Genomic DNA, 27225 nt, shown 5'->3' with positions numbered 1-27225 from the left:
TAAGAAATGCCCCATATATAATAAAAGTGAAAATCTGTGAAGTTCTTGACCACCCTTCCAGTCCAGGGCTAATCTTGTCTCTTTCAATTTATTTTAGGCTCATACCTCTCTCAAAAGTGACACCATATAGCCAGCTGGAGGTGGAGCAATTTAGGATATGTCTACACTGCAAAATAAAGGTGTGTTCTTAACCCATGTTGGCTAACTTGGGTTAAAAACAGCAGTGAAGACATGACAACTTGACTTTAAAGTGGGTGAGCAGCTCAAGTTCAAGTCTATAGGGAAGCCTATTACATAAACCGAAGTTAGCTAATGCAGGTTAGCTAAGATGAGTTAAGAACGCACCTTTTTTTGCGGTGTAGACATGCCTTTGGTGATGGTAGCACAGGGCAGTTTATTTTATAGATCATTTAATAATTAGCACAAAGAAGAGGAAAACAATCATAAGAACATAAGAAGGCTATATTGGGTCAGACCAAAGGTCCATCTAGCCCAGTATCCTGTGTGCCAACAGTGGCCAATGCCAGGTGCCCCAGAGGGAGTGAACTTAACAGGTAATCATCAAATGATCCATCCCCTGTCACCCATTCCCAGCTTCTGGCAAACAGAGGCTAGGGACACCATCTGTGCCCATCCTGCCTAATAGCCAATGATGGACCTGTCCTCCATGAATTTATCTAGTTCTTTTTGACCCCTGTTATAGGCTTGGCCCTCACAACATCCTCTGGCAAAGAGTTCCATAGGTTGACAGTGTATTGTGTGAAGAAATATTTCCTTTTGTTTGTTTTAAACCTGCTCCCTATTAATCCCTGAAAAGGGAGAAAAAATTCAAAATGCCATACATGAGAATTTTATGTTTGGCAATTTGCACTACAGAGCTAAAACGTTTCTTGAGGTGCCCTTTTAAACTGCTATGCTGTGCATATGAAACAGGCACCTCTTTATCTTACATATTAAATAAGGATCGATTATGTTTTTAAAATGAGAGTACTTAATATTGGAGAATTCCGTATGCTGGGTTATATAGTTTAGTAGCTTTCTCACACAAGCAGCATTCAAATGAATCCCCCAGAATGAAGTTAGGGAGTAAAGGCATAGAAATGCAAACACTAACAACAGGCACCTGGGGAAATAAATTAGGCATGTAGCAGTTCAATTGCCCACGATCTTTCACTTGCTGAATTCTCAGTCTGAGGTTGGCAGTAAGATATGTATTGCTGTTATCTGGGTTGTACTATATGGTGTCAAGGTTCCTCCCCCACTCTGAACTCTAGGGTACAGATGTGGGGACCTGCATGAAAACCTCCTAAGCTTACTTTTACCAGCTTAGGTTAAAACTTCCCCAAGGTACAAATTAATTTTATCCTTTGTCCTTGGAATAACCACTGCCACCACCAAACTCTAACTGGGTTTACTGGGAAACGTAGTTTGGACACGTCTTTCCCCCCCCAAATCCTCCCAACCCTTGCACCCCACTTCCTGGGAAAGGTTTGGTAAAAATCCTCACCAATTTGCATAGGTTACCACAGACCCAAACCCTTGGATCTGAGAACAATGAAAAAGCATTCAGTTTTCTTACAAGAAGACTTTTAATAGAAATAGAAGTAAATAGGAGTAAAGGAATCACCCCTGTAAAATCAGGATGGTAGGTACCTTACAGGGTAATTAGATTCAAAACATAGAGAATCCCTCTAGGCAAAATCTTAAGTTACAAAAAAGACACACAGACAGAAATAGTCATTCTATTCAGCACAATTCTTTTCTCAGCCATTTAAAGAAATCATAATCTAACACATACCTAGCTAGATTACTTACTAAAAGTTCTAAGACTCCATTCCTGTTCTATCCCCGGCAAAAGCAGCATATAGACAGAGACACAGACCCTTTGTTTCTCTCCCTCCTCCCAGCTTTTGAAAGTATCTTGTCTCCTCATTGGTCATTTTGGTCAGGTGCCAGCGAGGTTACCTTTAGCTTCTTAACCCTTTACAGGTGAGAGGATTTTTCCTCTGGCCAGGAGGGATTTTAAAGGGGTTTACCCTTCCATTTATATTTATGACATATGGCAATCAATAACACATGATTGGGAAGGGGCATGGAGTCATCAGCAGCAGACTGAGGGGTAGGAGGGGCTATGCTGGCCAATGGCCGCACTTCAGGGAACCCCCATTGGAAGAAGGAATCTCCCAACATCTCCCCACGCCACTGAGTGGACACGGAGGTGGCAGTAGCTGTCGGCTCAGCAGATGCTTTCTGGCCTTTAGGCACTTACAGTAAGACAATAATACAGGTAACATTAGATTGGACAGTTTGGGCTTTTGGTTTTATTTTGGAGGTTGGGGTGGGTGGAAGAAGGGTAACGTGTTGCAGCAGCAGCAGGCATGGTGAAACCTGTTTGCTTGGGCAGCTGGATGGGTGAAGGGAGGGGTAGCAGGAAAAGAGGTTTATGTTTAGGGTGTGTTTCGAGGAAAGAAAAGTATCTAATTCAGAAGACATGGTCCCTAGACATCATCTTGAACTTTGCACTCCGGATGCTGTTTGTCCGTTGTTCTCTGCCTTTCCTATTTAGAATGTAAACTCCTTGGGCGGGGAATGTGTCGTCCTCATGTGTATGTTCATTACCTAACATGATAGGGCTTCAGTGCTGATTGTGACCTTAGGGCACGACTGGAATGTGAACTTGAATCATGATTATTAGAATGACCCATGCTTTGTTTTACTTATGACTCAAAGTAATGTATAATAGTCACTGAGAGTTCTACTTTACTGATTTTCTGTTCACTTAAAACATACATGTCTCCCTAGCTGTCTTTTGACTGTGTCTTTCTGAAGAAACAACGGGACCGTTTCTTATCTCAGTCAAACCCATGTAACCCTGATTGGAGATCAGAGTGTAGCCCATAAACTTTTTCATTAGGAAACCTATTATTCAGTTGGAGTGCTGGTGAACAGTGCTAGATTATATGGAAAACTTAAGTGCTCTATCCACTGAAGAGTACAGTACATTCAGTGGCACTGAGAACTTCCCCATGGTGCCCTGCTGACATGCCTCGGTGCTGAAATTGAAAGACTGCACTTAAGCATTTAAATGTAGTTCAGCTTTGATGCCCTCTCAGGCTTTGACGTTTGCACTTATACTGCCAGCAAACCTGTCAGTTGTAATAGACTTAGGGCTTGTCTACATGGCCCCACTGTGCAGAATATGGCAGTGTAAGTTGCAGTGTGCCCTAAAGTGTTGCACTGTAACTGCCCTGTGTAGACCCTGCTAGGGTGAATGAAAATATACCTACCGTAGTTCCTGTTAACATGGTCCATTTTCATTTGCACTAGCAGGGTCTAGCAGCATGTAGTTACAGTAACTCTTTGGTGCGCGCTGCAATTCACACTGCTGTAGTCTGCACTGTGGGGCTGTGTACACAAGCCCTAAGGCTTCATTCATGTAGGCCACTGAAGATCTCCCTTAGGGAAGTGACATTTGGCAACTAACAGCCTGAGCTAGATTTGAGCCAGTAACTGAGATGAACGGTTCTGCAGATCATGACGAGGCCTGGGAACCATCTGATCCTTAACAAGACTTTTCTGTCCTGTCTGGCTTTTCTGATTATTTTTTCCATTTTGCAAATACAGTTCAAGTATCTCGTGAATCCTATATTGGCAGGTAATAAATGAACTGTAACAGAATGTTTCCTTTCAGTTTTGCTGGATGTCTCTCTCTATTCTTGCATTATAAGAAAGGGTCAATAGGAGCACCTCATTTACCTTCTCTGTGCCATTCATTATTTTGTATGCTTCTTTCATGTCCCCTTATTTGCTTCCTCTCTAATTCAGCCTCCTCTGACTCAGTCAGTAATTGGGTTTTTTTAAATAGAAACTAAGCTATTTCACTATTTCACTCTCATTCAAACGGCTGCCCTCTTTCCCTTTTAATCTCTGTTCGTGCTTGTAGTGAATTATTGTTAGTTAATAGAGAGACGGCTACTGTGCTTTACAGGCCAGGCATATTCTAGTAGCAAACCTAGTAACATTAGCGTTGGGATCCCCTCAGAGATCTTTTCCACTTATCCAGAGGGCTTCATTCAGTTCTGGAAGAACCCTTCATCCAGTTCTCTGGGATCTAAAAAACTCAGTTCAACTCCAGCTCATCACTCTGGCTACTTTATTAGGCATGTAACAACTCTTGGTTTTAGTTATGGAGGATACAACTCCAATTCATGTCACGCTACACACCTATCTTTATATACATCTTTTCTAGCTGCTAACATCTATACCAGTGGCCCTCAACCAGGGGTATGTGTACCACTGCGGGTACGTAGAGGTCTTCCGGGGGAAGGTCAGTTTTTCTAGATATTTATAGAGTTTTACAACAGGTTACATAAAAAGCATTAGAAGTCAGTACAAACTAAAATTCATATAGACCATGACTTGTTTATACTGCTCTGTATACTATACACTGAAATGCAAGTACAATATTTATATTCCAATTTATTTATTTTATAATTATATGATAAAAATTAGAAAGTAAGCAAATTTCCAGGAATAGTGTGACACTTTTTTTGTATTTTTATGTCTGATTATGTAAACAAGTAATTCTTAAGTGAGGTGAAACTTGGGGGTACGCAAGACAAATCAGACTGAAAGGGGTATAGTAGTTTGGAAAGGTTGAGAGCCACTGATCTATGCAACTTGCAGGTAAGGACCAATTGCTTGGCATATTGCATAAGGCAAGCTTATCAGTTCAAGGTGTTTCTGCCTACTTTGTTTACTAAAAACATACCCACAATAGCTTGCTTAGTTCCTGCCTCCCTTTATTTACTGTAAACATACACAACAGTTAGCTGTTTCAGCAAGTATTTGTCTGGGGTTATCTGGTCTTAACTTGGGCCTGCTCATGTCAGCTAAGTTATCCCTGCAATTAGTTATGCTCATCCTAAGAAGCATATTTTACTGTGGTTGTTTTTCACATTTAAATGTGGTGCAGGTGGGTCCAGGATCTCATTTTTGGGTATCTTTGTGACAGAATGTCATGCTGTAGAGCCATGCAAATCGATACAAGGCTATTCTCCTGACTCACCCTGGCAACCAGACCAGGTGAGTCCATAGGTGCTGGAACTATGGGTGCAGGGGATGCTGCCACACTCCCTGGCTTGAAGTAGTTTCCATTATATGCAGGTTTACAGTTTGATTCATTGGCTCTCAGCACCCCCAGTATACAAATTGTTCAGGACCTCTTGGTGAGTCTCTTTAGATTCAGTTTGGGAGTATAAAAGACTGAGTCTCTCCAAGGCAAAAGGAGAGATGGGAAGTTGAGAAGGTAGAAATCCTAGGAACAGCCATCTTAAGAGGGTGCTTAGGGTAAGGTTTATGTTTATTGTTTACATTAAGGATATAAGAAGACCCCACCAATGGCCCATTGCATGTGTGCTGAGTTGAGAGTGGAGTGAGCGTCCACGTACACTTATTAATTAATCTTTGTTTTTTAAACTCCCATTTACATTTTGCAGGTGATGGAAGTCAAAGGACAAATGATCCATGTGCCTGAGTCAAATTCTATTTTGTTTTTGGGTTCCCCTTGCGTGGACAAGCTGGATGAACTGATGGGCCGAGGTCTACATCTTTCTGACATACCTATCCACGATGCTACCCGTGACGTCATATTGGTTGGGGAGCAGGCAAAGGCCCAAGATGGCTTGAAGAAACGAATGGATAAACTGAAGGCAACATTAGAGCGAACACACCAAGCTCTGGAAGAGGAGAAAAAGAAGACAGTGGATCTTCTTATTTCTATTTTCCCAGAAGAGGTGGCTCAACGGTTGTGGCAGGGGCAGCAAGTTCAGGCCAGGAAGTTTGATGATGTCACCATGCTCTTCTCAGACATCGTTGGCTTCACAGCTGTATGCGCCCAGTGCACCCCCATGCAGGTGATCAGCATGCTGAATGAGCTGTACACTCGATTTGACCATCAGTGTGGATTTCTGGATATCTATAAGGTAAGGTACTTCAGTCCATAAATTAGGGAAAGCATGTCTTCTTAAGTTGCCCCTGTAGCTCACTTCCTAAGTTGCAAAAACAATTTTAATAAAGCTGGTTGGAAAATGTTACGGTTTTTGTTTATGGAGAATCTTGAGGTTGTGGTGGAAAAATTTGAAATAAAAAATAGTTGGGTTGAAAACAAATATTTTTGATTCTGAAATGCCACGACAGTACCTTATGGGAGCTCTAGTTTAGGTGCCTCATCCTTTCATTTTTCTCTGTGCGCTGGGCTCCCTGGTCAGACTGTCTCCCATGGTGCACCACAGTCTCACCTTTTTCTGAGAGGAGGTGGTCACCATGAGCAATACATAGCCATTGTGTATTATGGCTGAAGAAGTCCGGCTGGAGACCTTACTCCATAGAAGAGAATGAGGCACTGGAATGACAGCTTCCATGAGGTACTTTAGTGGCCTTTCATTGTCAAAATACTTTGGTTTGGGGCCAAAAACTAAAATATTTTTGTTTTTTGGGCATTCAGTTTTTCAACAAAAAAAAAAAATCAAAACTATCCACAGAAAGCTGACAGTTTTCACAACAAATCATCTTTATTTATAAACCTTGTTTTTTGCAGGAAAAGGTTTCAATGTAATTTGTTTACTAGCCCTAGTTTTCAGGCTCTGTTAGTTTAAAAAAGGAGCCATAACTCTTTTATTTGGAGATCTACATGTGGACCCTTAAAGCAGAACTCTCCTAAAATATTTTCTCTTAAAAGGATGGTTTATTCACAGTTTATGCTGTGTTTTGTGATTTTAATAAAGAAGGGGCCAGATAGTCAGCTGGTGTAAATCAGTGTAACTCCATTGCAGCCAATGGGAATATGCCAATTTTAACCACCTGAGATTCAGGAAAATATCCTTGTTGGTAATCGTTAGAATCTTTCTTTTAGCAAAATGTAACTTTGTTAATGAGTTCTATCCCATTTGCACTTGCTTCTGAGTCCTTTCAGATTTGAATGGTGCCTATTGTAATTCTGAAGTCCGAAACGCCACTTGTGTGGGGTTTTTTTGTCCCAGGTCATGTTCAAAATTAAAGGGACGCATTTTCTGTTTCGGGTTCGGATGTGACAAGTTGGTGGAAATCTCATGAACAGCTGATGTTGTGAAAGTGTCTCTAGTCAAGGGTTCTTAAATTTGTCAATCTCAGTTGATTTGCATCAGTAGGACCAAATCTAGTTGAGAACAGCTCATGAGATTTCACTGACTCTGAACCTTAACCCCAATCTGGCTCTAGATCTGAACACTGATTTTTTATCTCATTCTACTTGTTAGGAAACTACAGTATAATACAAGGTATAACAAAAGTAAAAACAAAATCTGATAGGTCAAGGAGAGTAGCACAACATGGAAAGTGAAGCTGAAAGATGATGGGTAACGGTAAACCAATTCACACAAAGATTTCATCCAGACATTTCTAATACAGAATCTAAGAAATATTAAAAAATAAAACAGCATTTCAGAGGGATAGCAGAGGCAGCATGTAACAGGCCTGGGTGTCTGTCATTTGTGACAACAAGCAATAAGAACCCATACATCTACTTCTAATTTGCATCTTCATGTATTTATGAAAGATTCCTTGTGTAACACTGCAGGGTCTGGGCCCACTGTAGTCTTTTAGGCTCAGATTCACCAAGGGATTTAGGTGTTGGGGCGGTCCCAACACCTACCTTATGGGTGTCTAGAAAAATCACAGGAAGAACCCTGTGACCCAGAAAGCCTGAGTTAGTTGCTAGCCAATAGGAGATGCTGACTAGAGGGATATGTCCTAAACCCCATCCCTCTCACGGAGATAGGTGCCTAAGTTCACGCTGCAGAGAGGCTCCAGTCTTTGCCAGTGATTCAGAACCAGGAACTGCTCTCCTGGATTCAGGTGCCATAGGTGAGAATAATTTAGGCAGGCACCTAACTCCACAGAAAACAGGCATAGGAGGAGGTGGTGCCTACCCTGTAACTTTTAGCCCAGTGGTCAGCACACTCCTCCCGGATGTGGGAGACCCAGATTCAATTCCCCCCTCTACTGAAGGGGGAAAATGGATTTGAACAGGGGTCTCCCACAGCTTTAAGTGCTATAACAACTGAGGTATGAGGTACTCTGATGTGGGCTTCCCTCAAATCACTCCTGTTGAAGCTGTTCCACTCTGGCTCAATCGCTCATTATTTATCCAAAGAGAGAGGGAAGGTGGGAATGACTCTCTAACCCCATGATTAGGGCATCCACGTGGGAGACCCATGTTCAAATCCCTTCTCCCCCCTTTAGCAGAGTGGTGAATTGAACCTGTCTTTCTTACATCCCAAGGGCTCGAACCTCTGGGCTAAAAAAAATTTAAGGTGGCCACCACCTCTTCTGCCAGAAATTCAGTCAGCAGTCTCTGAGTACACCTACCAGATCAGGCCCCAAATGTGAGTCCAGACATCTGTCCTCCTCAGTTTGTGAATTGCTCTGAGGCTTAGATGGGAAATAGACCGCCAGACACTTAGAGTAAGACAGCAGTGTACATGCCCGGTGGCAGAAACTTAGGCACTGCATCGGCATAGGCACCTGCAGCATTGGGTGGGAGTTCTGTGAATCGCTGTAGAACCTTAAACTGGGACTTAGGTACCTAAAACCAGACTTAGGGCTTGTACACACTACCACTTATGTTAGTATTACTTATGTAGCTCCGGGGTGTGAATAAGCCATCCCCCCCCGAGTGAGGTAAGTTACACCGACTGACCTCAGCGCCGGTGTGGACCGCACTATGTCAGCAGGAGAGCATCTCCTGCTGACATAGCTACTGCCTCCCATGGAAGTGGTTTTATTATGCTGACAGGGCTCTCTCCCGTCGGCATAGAGAGTGTCTTCACCAGACATGCATTGGTGCAGCTGCGCTGCTGTAGCACTTCTAGTGTAGACTAGCTCTTGGGCATCTAAATCCCCAGGTATTTACCTTTGTGAATCCAGGCTTTAGATCTAGCTCTCCTCAATCCCTTCCTATTCCTGCTTTCTTGACCTTTCTCCTCCTTTCCATGAGAAGGTTCCTTGGATATAATTATTTTGCTGCTAATAAAAACATTCTAAATTCCCTATACATTGACCTCTACTTGTTGCTCAATAAATTTTGAAAAGAAAATTTCTGCATTATGTTTCAGGGTGTTAAATTTTACTGTCAGTTAGAGAATTGATATGGTTTGACTAACCAAACTGTAATCAATCCTGATGAAGTGTGTCCTGGGATCCATCAGATAAGTGTCTTGGAGTTTCGGTGGTGTTTTTTTGTTTGTTTGTTTTTTAATAATGTCTCTGCTGGTTTTTATGTGTAATTTTTTTCCAGGATCTGAGGTGTAAAAATTAGGGCTGTTGGTTAATCGCAGTTAACTCATGTGATTAACTAAAAAAAAATTGATCATGATTAATCGCACTGTTAACCAATAGAATACCAACTGAAATGTATTAAATATTTTTGGAGGTTTTCTACATTTTCAAATCTATTTCAATTACAACATAGAATGCAAAGTGTACAGTGCTCACTTTATATTTTTTATTACAAATATTTGCACTGTAAAAATGGTAAACAAAAGAAATAGTATTTTTCAATTCACCTCATACGAGTACTGTAGTGCAATCTCTATCGTGAAAGTGTAATTTACAAATGCAGATTTTTTTTGTTACATAACTGCACTCAAAAACAAAACAATGTAAAACTTTAGCGCCTACAATTCCACTCAGTCCTATTTCTTGTTCAGCCAATCACTAAGAAAAAGAAGTTTGTTTACATTTACGGGAGATAATGCTGCCCACTTCTTAATTACAATGTAACTTCAAAGTGAGAACAAGTATTCACATGGCACTGTTGTAGCTGGTATCGCAAGATATTTACATGCCAGATGCGCTAAAGATTCATATACCATTGCATGCTTTGGCCATTGTTCCAGAGGACATGCTTCCATGCTGATGACGCTCGTTTAAAAAAAATGTGTTAATTAAATGTGTGACTGAACTCCATGGGGGGAGAATTCTATGTCTCTTGGTCTTTTACCTGCATTCTGCCATATAGTTCATGTTATAGCAATCTCTGATGGTGACCCAGCACATGTTGTTCATGTTAAGAACACTTTCACTGCAAATTTGACAAAATGCAAAGAAGGTACCAATGTGAGATTTCTAAAGATAGCTAAAGCGCTCAACCCAACATTTAAGAACCTGAAGTGCCTTCCAAAAATCTGAGAGGGATGAGGTGTAGGGCATGCTTTCAGAAGTCCTAAAAGAGTAACACACTGATGCGGAAATTACAGAATCCAAACCATGAAAAAAGAAAATCAACCTTCTGCTGGTGTCATCTGACTCAGATGATGAAAATGAACATGCACTGGTCTCATAGACTCATAGATATTCAGGTCAGAAGGGACCATTATGATCATCTAGTCTGACTCTTGCACAATGCAGGCCACAGAATCTCACCCACCCACTCCTGCAATAAACCTCTCACCTATGTCTAAGCTACTGAAGTCCTCAAATCAAGGTGCAGAGAATCCTTCAGCAAGTGACCCTTGCCCCATGCTACAGAGGAAGGCGAAAAACCCCCAGGGCCTATTCCAATCTGCCCTGGAGGAAAATTCCTTCCCGACCCCAAATATGCTTTAGATTGTTATCGAGCAGAACCCATCATTAGCATGGATGCCTGTCCTCTGGAATGGTGGTTGAAACATCAAGGAACATATAAATCTTTAGAGCATCTGGCATGTAAATATCTTGCAAAACTGAGCTTTTTATGTGTTACTTTTGGAACAGTAAACATGTTAATCACAGAAAAAACAATCTGCAGTGAAAATGGTTTCCATTAGCTTAGTGAAAAGCATGCCAGTGAGATTACATTGCTATGCAAAGGGCAAGTTCAGTTTCTCTCTGCTTCTACAGCCTGAACAGAGCTGTGGGAGCACCAGCTCCATGGCCTTAAACTAACAAACATAGTAGTCATTAGGATGAGGACACCCCAAAAATATGAGGGTGAGGAGCTGAAATGTGGTAAAAGGTAGGGACTATTCATACATATATGCATGAAGGATGTCAAGGCCTATAGCACAGCTGGTCTTAAGTAAAACTGTGGAGTTCTCCTTTGGCATGCTAGAGTTAGACTAGGGTCCATCTCAACCTTCAGAGTGAGTGTACACATGCTTCCAAGTGCACATTCCTGAGGGACATCCAGAAAGAGCCTGGGACCTTTTAGAAATTGTCTCTATAGCCCTCTGCATGCTAAACAGTTTGCCTTTGACTAAAACTGTTTTGGTAATAAAACCATGAAGAAAAGCATATTAATGGGAGAAGACTTGTATCCTCTGTGGATGGGCACAGAGGAGGACACAGACTGAGCAGTAGGTTACACACTTGTTCTTTACAAAGGAAGCTTATCCTGAGTGTCTGAGGCCCACACAATTTTAAATCACGGGCAAGTCTCAGTTATGTAACCAGTGGCCATCTTGGTTGATATACAACGGCTTGAATCAAGCCCCTCAGGACCTGAAAGCATGAGCTGCTACAGCTTCAGCTAAAGAGCAGGGATCTTAAGCCTACCTCTGTAAGAGACTTATATTTGGTATTTCGGTTCAGTATGGTATCAGATGCTCTGATAATATTTATCTGTGAAATTAACTTATGAAATCCATAGACCCATAATTTTATAAAGCATATTTCATATGTGGTGTAAGGCAATTTTTAAAATAAAATAATGGATGGGTACCTCCAGTACTGCAGTAGTGCGGTACTGATCAGAGAAATGATGGTAGTTGCAAAATTTTATGATGAGCTTATTTTCTATCTGAAAGATCAGCAGTTTTCAAACAGAGTCTATGGAGTCTGATGGCCTGAAGAGCACTCGGTGGTGGTCTGTATGGTGATGGCTGTCCCTTTCGGTTTCCAATTGCTAAATCACATGAAAAAGCATCTAAAATTATTCATTACTTTCTTAACGTTAAGGAATTGGTGTAGTTGCTATGGAGATGTTATATGATCGCAGAGGAAATAGTTCATGTGATCACAAATGGGTGAGGAGATTGTGTCATGGACCATCTATAAAGTTGTCGGAAAAAACAGTAGAAAAAGCTTGAGAACCCCCTCAGCTAAATGACAAAAATAGCAAGTCTGACAATGTATTCTCAGCAGTAGCTGTCACACAGACTTGGACATTAGGGGCCTGATTCAGCAAAGCACCTAAGCATGTACCAAGAAAGGAATACAATGAGTGTTCTCTCCCATTCCTTTTGAAAACTGGCATGGAATCTTTAACTGTCACCAACACGTTCATCACAGATGGATGGAAGTGACATCAATTTAACATTTTACATTAGTCATCACCCATATAATTACTGCCCTGCAGTGTGACCATTGGATGTGAGCCCAAATCATGAGGAGACACTTGAATCTATTATTTTCTGAGCCAGAATCAAGAGTGATGCCAATGACCCAGTTATGTGTGCTGTATATGGTACATGTATGTGTTATACATTCTGAGGATTATTACTTCTAGTTAACTGCTTTGAGACATTCCTTGTTGAAATCTGTGGGTTCATGGATCACAGTACTTAAATTATCTGGCCTGGCGTTAGTTTTGAAGGAAGCTTGGCTAAGTCCTCTGAGAAAAATAAAAAGGAACATTTAATTGTTAATCATCCTGTTACTTTGACAAGTTATTTTATGGTTTACTGCCTTTTGTATAACTGTGTGCCACTTTCCATCATGAATTATTGTATGGTAGTTAAAAGGAAGGATTGTCCTGTTCACTGCAATAAGGTAGTACATTGACAAGGTGACTGAGAACAGATTGTTATAAGCAGACCTTCAAAAAATAAAACCAAAATAAAAATTCTACTGAATATTTGTATACATTTTTAAACAAAACTTCTTAGTGTGTTTTGCATCCCTCCTCTATTTGCTTTTCATCAAAACAGCAAAATATTATTTTAGCAGAATATTTGCAGAAAGAGAATTTGTAGTCACCAGTATTTGTATCTGAAACCTGATTTTAAGTGTTATGCTCATCTAACCCCAGGAAACAGAAACATACCATGTAACTTATGTGCAATCAAAACAGTGCAGTTTTCATATATCCTTCTGTATAAGCAACAGATCAAGAATAATTTGCAGAGATTAGCTGGTGAGTACTTTTGAATAGCAAATTTGGGGAAATTGACATCAGTTTGTAAAACAGAAAATGAGGCAAAATTCATCAGATAAATTACCTGTTACCAGTTATTCACCCAGCTCTACTTTTAAAGCGTGTTGAATTCAGAATCTCAATGTGAGTGAGTGCTTCTGACCTTGAACTAAGAAAGGGAAACTAACCAAAAAGCAGTAATAGTTCACCATTATTTCACACTTTGCATCCAAGGATCTCAAAATGCTTTCAATAATTAATAGCTTTCCTTGACAACTTTCTGTGATGTAAATATTAAGTATTTATTATCTCACTTAACAGGTGAGACATAACACATTGAAGGGCTTCAAAGTGTACATGCACAAGTTCATGCATTTTTTTTTTTTTGCATGGCACATGCAAACTCTGGTCAATAAACAGGTGCAAACTGATAGCATACAAATACACACGCTAGATATTTGTACATAGAATCATAGAAGATTAGGGTTGGAAGAGGCCTCAGGAGATCTTCTAGTCCAACCCCCTGCTCAAAGCAGGACCAACACCAACTAAATCATCCCAGCCGGGGCTTTGTCAAGCTGGGCCTTAAAAACCTTTAAGGATGGAGATTCCACCACCTCCCTAGGTAACGCATTCCAGTGCTTCACCACCCTCCTAGTGAAATAGTTTTTCCTAATATCCAACCTAGATCTCCTGCATTGCAAATTGAGACCATTGCTCCTTGTTCTGTCACCTGCCACCACTGAGACCAGCCTAGCTCCATCCTCTTTGGAACCCCTCTTCAGGTAGCTGAAGGCTGCTATCAAATCCCCCCTCAGTCTTCTCTTCTGGAGATTAAATAAGCCCGGTTCCCTCAGCCTCTCCTCATAAGTCATGTGCCCCAGCCCACTATCATTTTCGTTGCCCTCTGCTGGACTCTCTCCAGTATTTCTACATCCTTTCTGTAGTGGATGGGGGGGCCCCAAACCTGGATGCAATACTCCAGATGTGGCCTCACCAGTGTTGCCGAATAGAGGGGAATAATCACTTCCCTTGATCTGCTGGCAACACTCCTACTAATGCAGCCCAATATGCTGTTAGCCTTCTTGGCAACAAGGACACACTGTTAACTCATCTCCAGCTTCTCGTCCACTGTAATCCCCAGGTCCTTTTCTGCAGAACTGCCGCTTAGCCAGTCGGTCCCCAGCCTGTAGCGGTGCATGGGATTCTTCCGTTCTAAGTGCAGGACTCTGCATTTGTCCTTCTTGAACCTCATCAGATTTCTTTTGGCCCAATCCTCCAATTTGTCTAGGTCACTCGGGACCCTATCCCTACCCTCCAGCTTATCTACCTCTCCCCCTAGCTTAATGTCGTCTGTGAACTTGCTGAGGGTGCAATCCATCCCATCATCCAAATCATTAATGAAGATATTGAACAAAACCGGCCCCAGGACCGACCCCTTTTTGAAGGTTTACTCAGGTGACTTACAGAAAAACACACGAACTCTGTAGCAGAGCCAAGACTAGACCCCAGGGGGAAGATCCTCAGTTGATATAAGTTGTCAGCTCCACGATCACCATTGCCCATAGTTTGGGCATTTTTCTTTTTGTCTAGTGTGGCTTTCCATAGTATATGTACCGGACCACAATGCCTGAATTCTTGGTCAGTCTGTCTCTGTCCTGCTTAAGCCTCTGTACTTGTTCCGCAATGATGGCTGTCATTGTTTTGATCCTTTCCTAGGCCAGTTCAGCTGCCAATATTATTTGGAGACGTTTCCCTAGCATTGGATCTGTTTGTCTCAATAATCTCTCCTGGAAACTAACATCACTTGTTTGACAAATGAGCCTATCTCTCTTTTGGGAATCTTTAATATCTCCAAAGTTATATGGAGATGCCAGGGTTCTCAGCTCTGTAACATAAGTATCTATTTCATCTTTTTCTTCTTGGTTCCAGGTAAAAACAGTATCTCTCTACAGTCTCGTTCTGTCTGAGGTGACCGTACTCCTCAAACAACTTAATCAGCTGTTCCAGTGTTTCGGGCACTAATCCTGGCAAAAGTGTCCCATTCACTCCTTGTCCTTTTCTTCCAGTGACATAGTGAAAAACCTTTCCCTTCATTTTCCCATGTTTATTCGCTGGTGATCAGCTCTGCATACAGACTCAATTCTTGCTAAAAATCCTAAATTTCAAAGGTGCAGCAAACCCAGTAACTATGAGAAACTGTTACTCAGTAGTACTGAAAATTAAGTCACTTATTTAGATGTTGAAGAATGGAATTTTGGAGCCTAACTTCAAGCATACATTTTTTGAAAATTGTGCTTTTAGGTTTTTAATTTTTTTTCTTATGACGTTGCACATATAGGTGTTAACTTCAGTTGCAGGAAAAGTAGAAAATCCCAACACCATCTTCAAGGGAGACTCCTGACCCTTAGCAGGGGGCAGGACTGTCTATATTACTATGCCCAGGTGCAGTCTTAACCAATATCCTCACAAAAGGCTCACTGGGAATCATGAGCTTCAAACTATGCTGAGGCTTTACATTTAATAAGTGATGAGTCCTAACCTGCTGCAAATCTTCTTGGCACATATGGTACTGTTAAGGGTACATCATTTCTTTTCATCTGTTCCTCATACTTTCTCACTTGTGTGTTGCGGTGTCTTCAGCAAATATTAAGTACAGTAGGTTGCTCCTCTTATGTTGCAGAGGCATAGGACTTGAAGGGACATCATGGGTCATTGAGTTCAGTGCTCTGCAATTGAAGGCAATGCCATCATATAATCAGTAGATAAACATATCAAGCTCTGCCTTAAAACTAGCTAGGATTTTTGTCCCCATCCCCCCCCCGCCCACCCACACACACCTCCCCTCCAAGGTTACTCTAGACATAGGCAAGCGAGGCAGCTGCCTAAGGTAGCAGATTTACGGTAAGCTGGGGTGTGATCTACCCAGCATTAGCCTGCCCTGAGGTGGGTGAATAGTCGATGTGGAACCTGCTGACACACGTTAACAGTTCCTTAATGCACTTTGATCTAGCCCTGGTACAAAGAGGACAAGCTCAAAGTGCACGAATGAACCGTTAATGTGCATCAGCAGGGTGCTTGCAGTGCGTATCCTGCACACATTAACCCATTCACAGAGGCCCTGGCCTAGACCATGCAGCGGAGGCACCCCAGAGGATCTCCCAGTGAGGCCTGACCCCTGATGGCCTCTCCCTGGATGAGCCTGGGTACAAAGGGCCCCCTGGGGCAGGCAGCAACCAGATAAGTGGTCCCCCCCGCCCACCCTCATCTACCTCCAGCCTTGTTCTGCCCCCTTATGGTCTTGCCCACCATTTTCCCTGCCACGCCTTAACCCCCCTGCTTAGCTTTCCTGTCCCCATCTCACCCCTGTGTCCTAGCCCATTTTCCACTCAGGGTCCTGCTCCCCCATCTATCTCTCACCTCATGTGCCCCCTCACCATAGGGGCTGCAGGTGGCAGCAGGACAAAGAGCCATTGTTTCCATGCCAAAATCTGGCTCGGAGCATGCTATGGCCTGGCCTTCACCTGCTGGCTGCCGAACTGGGGACAGGCTAGGTCTGGGAAACAGGATATCTGGTGCCCTCCGCCCTTGGGCTCACCAGCAGGGAAGGCTAGGTAAGGAGCATGGGGAGCTGGGGCTCTGGACGGTCAGGCTGGTGGGGCAGCAGGAGAGTCGGGCTCATGGGCTGGGGGGGGTCCTATGCTGGTCCCCTGTTTTTCATTCCTACTGGCACCCACAGCCCTGACTCCCTGGCATCTTTCCTCTTCCCCAGTCCTCCTCTCCAGAGCTCTGCCCTATTGTGTGCTGCTCCTCCACTCTATTTGCCTCTGGGGTCCTGCCCCACCGGTCCATGGCCTCCTTCTTTAGCATCCTGCCTCATCTGTCCCCTGCCCCCATCTCATTTGCCCCATGATCTTGGTCCCTGACCCCTAGTTCCCTAGCCTCTCCATACATCTGCTCCTGTTATAGTCCCCCGACCCTGTTTGTTCCCACTGTGTCCTGAACTCCACTCCATCTGTTCCTGTGTTCTGGTCTCCTCCTGGGGCTTGGCCCTATCCCTACACTGTGTTCATACTCCAGTCCCCCTGTATTATCCTCCCCATTGTTCCACCCCTGGATTGCATGGGCTTCCCCTTGCCCAGCCTTATGTCAGAGACACCCCCTCCCCCCAGCTTGTTGCTGCTTCCCCTGCACCTTAGGGGCTGCTCTTTGGATTGATACTCAGAGAGGGTCACTTGAGATAGAGGGAGTTGGGGGAGGGCCAGAGTGAGCCCCAGGCAGAGGTGCCGACTTTCTGGTTTCCCTAGGGCAGCTCAACCCCCTCCCTCCTCCTTCTAGGCCTAGGCCCCGCCCCCACTCCAGCCTTCCCCCCCAAGGGCCGTCCCACCTCTTGCCACCCCCACTTCACCCTTTCCCCTAGGCCCCACCCCCACTCCACCCCTTCCTCTGAGCACACTCCACCCTCTCTCTGCCTCTTCCTCCTCCCATTCCTTCCCCTCCCCTCCAGCACCTCCTGCAAGCCACTCAACAGCTGATCACCGGTGCCTGGGAAGCGCTGCGGGGTAGAGGGAGGAGCTGTTCAGTGGGGCTGCTGGTGGGTGCTGAGTACCCACTATTTTTTTGGTGGGTGCTCCAGCTCTGGAGCACCCACAGAGTTGGCACCTATGGCCCCAGGCCACGAGCCCCAGTACATGGTGCTCTTGCAGATAAACCCTAATACAAGACTGGGAAGGGCTGCTGGCTCCTCACGGTGGGAGACCCTAATGGGGAGTCCTTCCAGGGAAGCCTGTTTATACAGGAGCGTGCTGCTCTGTTTGCCTCTGTCACTCCAAAAGGGGAACTGGCATGGGGTGTCTCCTTTGAAATGTGGGTGCTGATTTAGAGGAATCGCTTAGGTCCTGGGCAGGTGTTGGGGGATCACTTATCCACCCCCACCCCCAGACCAGAGCTGTAACTATTTTGTCACACGACAGTATGATCCAATCTGTGTGCCCCAGACTCTCTTGTGCCCTTATTTTCAATTTTTTCTTCTACCTGGGAGGCTTCATCCTCTCAGCTCCCCAAGTATAGGGGGCTCTGCCACTTACACCTCTGCTAGGAGCTTTACCCCTTGACTCCTGGGCCCTACCAAAACTTTAACAAACCCAGTGCCTATGTTAAGGAACCCTTAATGTACACAGGGTGCACACAATGTAGTAGGAGGCCAGAGGCACACTGACCTTCTGTAGGGCAGCAACTTGTCTTGAGCAGCCTCTGCTCCTGTTTGAGAGCTGTGCCAGAGCCTCACTCTGCTGATGGGTAGAACTGTCTAATTTCCAGTCTAAATTTATTCATGGGCAGTGGAGGAAAGGTGACTATACATAGCACTAATGGTCAACTGACACGGGGCTGGGATCTTATAAGAAGTTGTGTAGTGATTAAGAAAAAGGACTAGAAGCCACGACCCTGAGTGAACCATTAACTTCTCCATGCTTGCGTTTGCCCATCTGTGGAATGAAGACAAAAATACAGACCTCCTGAGGCTATTTTGAGGCTGAATTAAAGTATGTAAACTCCATTGACTTCTTTGCATGAATAACACTCCAGGTGTGCAAAATATTGCAATATTTTAATAATTTCTTTATCAGATTAATTGGTACAGCATTGGGGTACAAGAGTGCAGTAGCAATTTATCCCACACTGTTAATTAGCTAATGCGTAATCATTAAAGGCAATGGGAATTTTGCCATTGACTTGAATGGTAGCAGTATTCAGAGCTTAAAAAAATGTTTCTATTCACATTATCCAAGCTTTGTTGAGCAACCCTTTATTTTGTCATTGCAGTCACCTGACACTAAACAACTGTTTTACAAGTTATTGTTGTGACATTCTGTGTCTTGGGGGAACACCCTATAACCCCCATATTCCTCATTTATATATAATTGTGATCTTACCTTACAAGGGATGCTTTATATGTATCAGGGGAAAGGTTATGATCTGCTGAAAGTCATTTCTCTATCCAGATAGGTATATCATTAATGCACATGAAGTTGAGAATTATGTTGTATGGTGGTCACTAAAACACGCTGTAAATTGGGGAATCAGCCAGTTATTAGCTCCCCAGAGGCAACAGCAAGGACAGTAGCCAACACCTGGGTGGGGTGTCAATCAACCCATCAACAACTGTTGTCCAGCAAAGGCGCTACAATGCAATGACTGACTCACTTGCATGAGGCTACACCAGGGGAATTGCTCAACCTCACCTGGAGACTCAGCAATGCACCCAGACAAGCCTAAACTTGATTTCCAAGCACATGGACTATAAAACTAAACACAGGGGGCCCATGCGGGGCCTTTCTCCTTCACCCACCTACACTGCAAGCAACGAGGACACTCTGAAGAGGGGACTGGCCCAGATTTCAAGGGTGAAATCTGTGTACTATGAACTGCAATATCCAGTGGGGTGAGAAAAACTGCTTAATCCAGATGTTGACCAGTCTAATAGGGTTGAGAGTTTAGACTGCATGCTTATATTTTATTTTATTTTGGTAAACTAACTCTGACTTTTTGTCTATCACTTAATATCACTTAAAATTGATCTTCTGTAGACAATACATTTGTTTTACTGTTTATCTTTACCAGTGAGTTTGCCTGAAGTTAATGGTAAATCTGCTCGGGTTTTACAAAGGCTGGTGTATGTCCAATTTCCATTGATGAAGTGGTGAACCAGTTAATAAATCTGCACTGCTCATATTGAGCAGTGTAAGATGGTATATTCCTGAGGTACAATGCTGGGAGCTGAGGGGGGGGGGGGAATTTGGCTGGTGCCGTTCTCTGTGTGATTCATGAGTGGCTCTGGAAGCATTCATGCAATCTAGCTGGGTGTGGGGGCTCCATATGCTTTTGTGCTGAATGATGATAGCTCCTGGAGGGGTTTGCTGCTGGTCACTAGAAAGGCACTGAGAGTCAGGCTGGAGAGAATTAAGGGGGCACAGTGGTCCCACAGTCCCAGGCTGCACACCGGGGATCCCATCACAAATGTGTCTAGATGGTTTTTGCTGTTTGTTGCAATCTAGTTCTTTATTGCAGTGTCAGCTTTGCCCACCAAGAGATATTAGCAATATGTGACCCATAAATGTCATTTCAGGACTGTACTGTGCAGACCTATTTTCGACACCGTATAAATTAAGTCTGTCTTTGTTTTTACTAGTGAAAAATTATTAATTCTTTTCCTTTTAATGCCAGGTACAGAGCCTACAATATATGAATTGGTTGTTTCTTTGCCTTTCCTATGGAAAATAACTGTCTACAGATCAATTCAGTACTAGTTAAAATTCCCTTTCTACTGGCTACTGAGTAGGGTGACCAGATAACAAGTGTGAAAAATTGGGACACTTTTTTTCATGGGGGTAGGGGGCATAGTTGCATACATAAGAGAGAGCCCCTGATATTGGGACCATCCCGATGATATTGAGACATCTGGTCTCCCTAGCTGAGAGGATTCTGCCCCAGCCTATTAAGCAGGAGCTGTAGAAAGATGTTTGAATAAAAGCTTTCCTGTAATACTCCTGAGTTTGCCAGTATGTAGCGCTCTCTTTAAAAAAAAAAAAAAAAATCCCTTACTCTTAATTATGGTCAGAGCAGTGGCTTCATAATTAGGCTCTCCGGGAAGGAGCTGGGATCTGTAGGAGAGACAGGTCTTAAAAGAAAGAGCTTTCCTATATGAACTGATTTCCAAACTCCACTAGAGAGAGACTTGGAATCCATTCCTGCTTTTATGGGAGTAGTTTTCCATCTGCCAAACATCTGCGCCCTGCTCACATTCATCTTACGGGAGAATTTTCAAAAGCTGAATCTAGCACTATTACAGCATCATTGAGCTGCCGTAAAAAGCCCCTCTCAGCTCTCACTGAGCAGCAAGCACTAGTGAAAAGTTAGGAAGAGAGATGCTGAAGGAATTGGAGTGAGAGGTGGGATCAGGGAGAGAATCCTGGGTCAGTTTGAACACTACCTTATTCTCAAATCCTTTGCAAAGTTCTATGAAGTGAAAGCTAAATGTTTTGGCTGTGGAGTTAGAGTTCATTTTTTAGATTCTGGCATAAAAACCCAAATATTTTAATCTGATACAATCTTCTAATCATCACAGTGTAGCTTACTTCAAATAGGTTTCCAAGCTTTTTGACAAGACCATGCAATAAAAAGACATGAGCACCCAGAATCCCTCAAAATGTAAAGATGTGGCCACATTGTGCACTCAGTTACACCCATGCAACAACAATGGAGTGAGCTAGTTGACACTAGTGTAACTGGGAGCAGAAGTTAGCACTTGATGGTTATGTTTAGTGAAACAAGTGAACTGAGTGTTGGGCATTAAGAGCAGTGAGGAGTTTGGAAGCTGAGCATGGTACTGCTATTATTGCTGAAAAAATAACTGTCTTGATAGTAACAATAAATACGAGTTCGTAATCTGTGCACTGTACCTTTTTCAGAGCAGAGCACATGGCCCCCAATGTGAGTTGCATCAGATAGGATTAGAGATGTTAACAGATGAACAAGGAATAAGTAAAAAGAACAGGAGTACTTGTGGCACCTTAGAGACTAACAAATTTATTAGAGTATAAGCTTTCGTGGGCTACAGCCCACTTCATCGGATACATAGAATGGAACATATAGTAAGAAGATAGATAGATATACACGCGTGCACACACACACACACACACAGAGAAGGTGGAAGTTACCATACAAACTGTGAGAGGCTAATTAGTTAAGATGAGCTATTATCAGCAGGAGAAAAAAACTTTTGTAATGATAATCAAGATGGCCCATTTAGACAGTTGACAAGAAGGTGTGAGGATACTTAACTTAAGGAAATAGATTCAATATGTGTAATGACCCAGCCACTCCCAGTCTCTATTCAAACCCAAGTTAATGGTATCTAGTTTGCCTATTAATTCAAGCTCAGCAGTTTCTCGTTGGAGTCTGTTTTTGAAGATTTTCTGTTACAAAATTACCACCCTTAAATCTTTTACTGAGTGGCCAGAGAGGTTGAAGTGTTCTCCTACTGTTTTTTGAATGTTATGATTCCTGATGTCTAATTTGTGTCCATTTATTCTTTTACGTAGAGACTGTCTGGTTTGGCCAATGTACATGGCAGAGGGGCATTGCTGGCACATGATGGCATATATCACATTGATAGATGCACAGGTGAACGAGCCCCTGATGGCATGGCTAATGTGATTAGGTCCTATGATGGTGTCACTTGAATAAATATGTGGACAGAGTTGGCATTGGGCTTTGTTGCAAGGATAGGTTTCTGGGTTAGTGTTTTTGTTGTGTGGTGTGTGGTTGCTGGAGAGTATTTGCTTCAGGTTGGGGGGCTGTCTGTAAGCGAGGACTGGCCTGTCTCCCAAGATCTGTGAGAGTGAGGGATCATTTTTCAGGATAGATTGTAAATTGTAAATCTTTGATGATGTGCTGGAGAGGTTTTAGTTGGGGGCTGAAGGTGATAGCTAGTGGCATTCTGTTATTTTCTTTGTTGGGCCTGTCCTGTAGTAGGTAACTTCTGAGTATTCTTCTGGCTCTGTCAATTTGTTTTTTTCACTTCAGCAGGTGGGTATTGTAGTTGTAAGAATGCTTGATAGAGATCTTGTAGGTGTTTGTCTCTGTCTGAGGGGTTGGAGCAAATGCGGTTATATTGTAGAGCTTGGCTGTAGACAATGGATCGTGTGGTGTGTCCTGGATCGAAGCTGGAGGCATGTAGGTAAGTATAGCGGTCAGTAGGTTTCTGGTATAGGGTGGTGTTTATGTGACTGTCGCTTATTAGCACAGTAGTGTCCAGGAAATGGACCGCTTGTGTGGATTAGTCTAGACTGAGGTTGATGGTGGGATGAAAATTGTTGAAATCATGGTGGAATTCCTCAAGGGCCTCCTTTCCATAGGGCCCGATGATTAAGATGTTATCAGTGTAGCGCAAGTAGAGTAGGAGTGTTAGGGGACGAGAGCTAAGGAAGCGTTGTTCTAAGTCACCCATAAAAATGTTGGCATGCTATGGGGCCATGCGGGTACCCATAGCAGTGCCGCTGACTTGAAGGCGTATATTGTCCCCGAATGTGAAATAGTTGTGGATGAGGAATAAGTAGATCACCTGGAAGTCCCTTTAGAACTAGACTCTGAGGCCTAGTCTTCTCAGCCAGAGAGCCTGCTTATCTCCAAAGTCTAACAAAAAAAAAAAATCCTCTGCCAGAAGTTTTAAGATTAATTTGTTTTCATTGGACCTAGTTTCCTGGTCAGAACTGCACTTCTGTCATTGCCGTTAGTTGGTTTAGGAAGCCAGTCTGGAGAGTGATGAGGACTCATCAAATGTCATGAATACACTGTGGTGACTCAGGAATGAAAACTTCTTTAAATGGCTCCCATTGGCCACATCCACTAGGACCCAAAGAGAATCCTAAAATCACAGGGGGTGGGGACCACACATTAGTGGACAGTGGTGAAAGAAAGAAAGATAGATAGAAAGAAAGAACCCAGCCATGGGTTTTTAATTGTGGTGTAGACATACCTCAGTGACAGGACAGCTATGGTAATTACAGATCTGTACAGAAGTATCTAAGGGCAGAATTTGACTAAAAGGAATATTGGCGATCTCGGAGGCTTTGAGGTCAGATCTGAAGACAAAGTAATTGGCTCCTTGTTGTGAGTGATGATTTTATCAAATCCTTTTTGAACTAATTTAAAGAGAGAGGAGAGAGGCCAGGCCCTCTTTTCTACAGTGTGCTTTGTACCACATTGTTTCAAAAAGTGGCTTGTTTATCACTGAAAGTGGCTTGTTTATCACTGATGATGATGATGCCCTATGATAGGTCTGCAGAGTCACTTTCCTAAGTACCACTGCATTTTCATAAGTTCTCCTGCAGTAAAACATGGGTCAGAGTATTGGTGAGATGAGGGTCCATTGGGAACTCCTAAAAACTTGGGAGACTCTTGACAGAGTTAAGCTTGAGAAAGTTTTGCTGGCCAGATTGAATTTTTCAGTTTCTCTTTAGAGCAGAGATCTTTCAGGTTACATCTAGTATGTTACAGAATGCTTTAAAGTTGCAGAAAGTTTTCAGGTGTGTCATTGATGTGCGGTCAGAATATAATGGTTCAACTGCATTTATAATAAATAGTTGTCAGGAGTCAAAGGGGCAAAGGCATAAAAATGCTTGAGTTCTTCAGGCAAAATGAAGCAGACACAAACAAGGCAATAAAAAAAGTGGGGAGGACATGTAACCCTGATCCCCAATGTTTGCAAATATAGGAAACTATACCCAGGTCTTTGAAACAAAGTTAATAATCTAGGTGTCAATAGAAGAACATAAGAATGGCCATACTGGGTCAGACCAAAGATCCATCTAGCCCAGTATCCTGTCTTCCGACAGCGGCCAATGCCAGGTGCTTCAGAGGGAATGAACAGAACAGGTAATCATCAAGTGATCCATCCCATCGCCCATTCCCAGCTTCTGGGAAACAGAGGCTAGGGACACCATCCCTGTCCATCCTGGCTCATAGCCCTTAATGGACCTATCTTCCATGAATTTATCTAGTTCTTTTTTGAACCCTGTTAGAGTCTTGGACTTCACAACATCATGTTTCAAAGAGTTCCACAGGTTGACTGTTGTGTGAAGAAATACTTCCTTTTGTTTGTTTTAAACCTGCTGCCTATTAATGTCATTTGGTGACCCCTAGTTCTTGTGTTATGAGAAGGAGTAAATAACACTTCCTTATTTACTTTCTTCACACCAGTCATGATTTTATAGATCTCTATCATATCCCCCCTTAGTCGTCTCTTTTTCAAGCTGAAAAAGGAGATCTGCTCCTGCAGGTTTTCTGCATGTACTGTCAGCAGGAGGGAATCAAACTGTCTGGTGATGATCACAGTTGGGAAATGAATGGGACATAAATATGATCACTGGAGTATATGCGACTCCATCCCTTAATGGTCCTCACTGCTACCAAGCTCCTGTCACATTAATAGTGAAATGTGAAACACCAAAATTGCTCAGACTGCCCTTATAGGTGGATCTGGTAGCAATTCCTACTGTGAAGATTGCCTAACTCTTTCTATTATAAGGCCATTGTCAGCTGCTTATAACTTTCCCAACCTTTAACCATTTCTGCTGAAATGTACCATGCTAAGTTTCTGCCTCTGACTGGATTTTTTTTTTTTTTTTTAAATTCTGGCATTTCCTGACTTCTGAGTCCTTGATTTTACAACCTTCATATTCTTTTAACATAGGATTTTGTATGTGCCAATATATAAGAATAGTGTATTTGCACGATAGGGTTCAGAAGAGCCTTAAATCAACACACTTTTATCTTTACTAGACAATTCCTTCCTTACCCATTGCCATTCACTAATGCTTCCTTATTTACTTTCTCCATACTAGGCATGATTTTATAGACTGCTATCATATCCCTCCTTAGTTGTCTCTTTTCCAAGCTGAAAAATCTCAATCTTATTAATCTTTCCTCCTACGGCAGCCGTTCCACACCCCCAATAATTTTTGTTGCCCTTTTCTGAACCTTTTCCAATTCCAATATATCTTTTTTGAGATGGGGCGACCACATCTGCACACAGTATTCAAGATGTGGGCGTACCATGGATTTATATAGAGGCAATATGATATTTTGTCCTATTATCTATCCCTTTTTTAATGATTCCCAACATTCTGTTAGCTTGTTTGACTGCCACTGCACATTGGGTGGAGGTTTTCAGAGAACTATCCACAATGACTCCAAGCTCTCTCTTGAGTGATAACAGTTAATTTGGATCCCATCATTGTTTATGCGTAGTTGGGATTATGTTTTCCAGTGTGCATTACTTTGCATTTATAAACATTGAATTTCATCTTCCATTTTGTTGCCCAGTCACCCAGTTTTGTGAGATCCTTTTGTAGCTTGTAGCGATGCGACGACTCACCGGTGCGGCGCCTCCTGCTGGTCGTCCTGGGAATTAGCTCTCCAGCCTTTGGAGCGCCCTCTGCAGGCCGGTGTCTCGCCTGCCGCTGGCCCCGTGTCCCTCCCGGACCCCGGTGCCCTTTTCCTTGGTGTCCTGCCCCCTGGCAGTGCCCCCACACTCTGGGTCTCCAAACATTCAAAATGTAATATAGTAAGACTTCCATTTTAGCAGGATTTGTGTTCCATTTCCGTTTAGCTGGGAGAGTTTTAGAAGGAAAAGCCCCCTTGTTTGACAGTCTCTTAGCTGATATGAAAGATAGTGGTAACTGTCCTTTGGGGTAAAAGAGAAGAAGTTAGTTGAGGTGAGCTAGACCTGTTGCTGCTGTTAAAGCCTGATCCCATTTTACATCAAGTGGTAGTTGGGATTCAGCTGGAGCTGGTAGGGGTGACGATGTTGTCTGGATCCCTCTCTTTAGATCTGTCTGGTCAGGACATCTCTAGGATCAGGGTGACGAAGGCCCAGGGCCCCAGGAGACAGTTGGGCTGGCAGCCATGATGGTGACGCTCATGCCAGTTGCCACCATCTGTTCTTTTATATTCTCAAATCTTTCTTTAAGGCCCCCAAAGGGAGTGATGGAGAGAATAGCACACCGCCTCATTATTTTGTGCACCGATTATACCTGATATCAAACACACCAGTTTTGGTTCATTAATTTCCAGCTCCTCATTTTCTGTTTTTACCAAGCTTGATTTGAACATAACCCTTGAACTGAATTATAGCAATGTGGCCTTTTTTGTTTGTTTGTTTGTTTGCAGTAATTTAGTCTTTGTCGGATTACCTTGCACATATTTATAACATTCATTGTTGAAAGCAACTCGACCCGCTCTGCGCCCTCTCAGTTCTTTCTTACTGCCCATGACGGTTGCCTCGAATGATCCTTCTTGCTCTTGCAAGGCATCTTTCCCAGTGGTTTGACGTTTTTTAGTATATTGTAAAGTTATTGTAGTTCCTAGTTAGTGTTAATGTATATAGTGTGAATAGTGGCCCCGGTCGTCAAGGGATTTTTGCCCCAATGGCTGGGCATGCCCCAGTCCCTGGCCTTCAAGCTGTGTGCCTCCTGCAGCAAGCCCATACCAGTGAGTAACCCACACTCTAGGTG

At 43.0% G+C, this 27225-nt stretch overlaps 1 protein-coding gene across 2 annotated transcripts in view; it reads left to right on the top strand.

The window, feature by feature from the left end:
• The window catches only part of GUCY1A2 (guanylate cyclase 1 soluble subunit alpha 2), a 295427-nt gene that overhangs the window by 132307 nt on the left and 135895 nt on the right, over window positions 1-27225 (top strand). For both annotated transcript variants that reach the window (XR_006286056.1, XM_037890081.2), the window contains exon 5: window positions 5499-5984. Coding sequence is in view for 1 of the 2 variants with exons in the window: in XM_037890081.2 (XP_037746009.1) it covers window positions 5499-5984 (486 nt within the window). In the remaining variant the exon portion in view is untranslated. The remainder of the gene's footprint in view (window positions 1-5498; window positions 5985-27225) is intronic.

The sequence above is a fragment of the Chelonia mydas genome, chromosome 1 (assembly GCF_015237465.2).
Source record: "Chelonia mydas isolate rCheMyd1 chromosome 1, rCheMyd1.pri.v2, whole genome shotgun sequence".
NCBI classification, from domain to species: Eukaryota; Metazoa; Chordata; order Testudines; family Cheloniidae; genus Chelonia; species Chelonia mydas.
The sequence above is the reverse complement of the archived record's forward strand: the minus strand, read 5'-3'. Positions and strand labels throughout refer to the sequence as shown.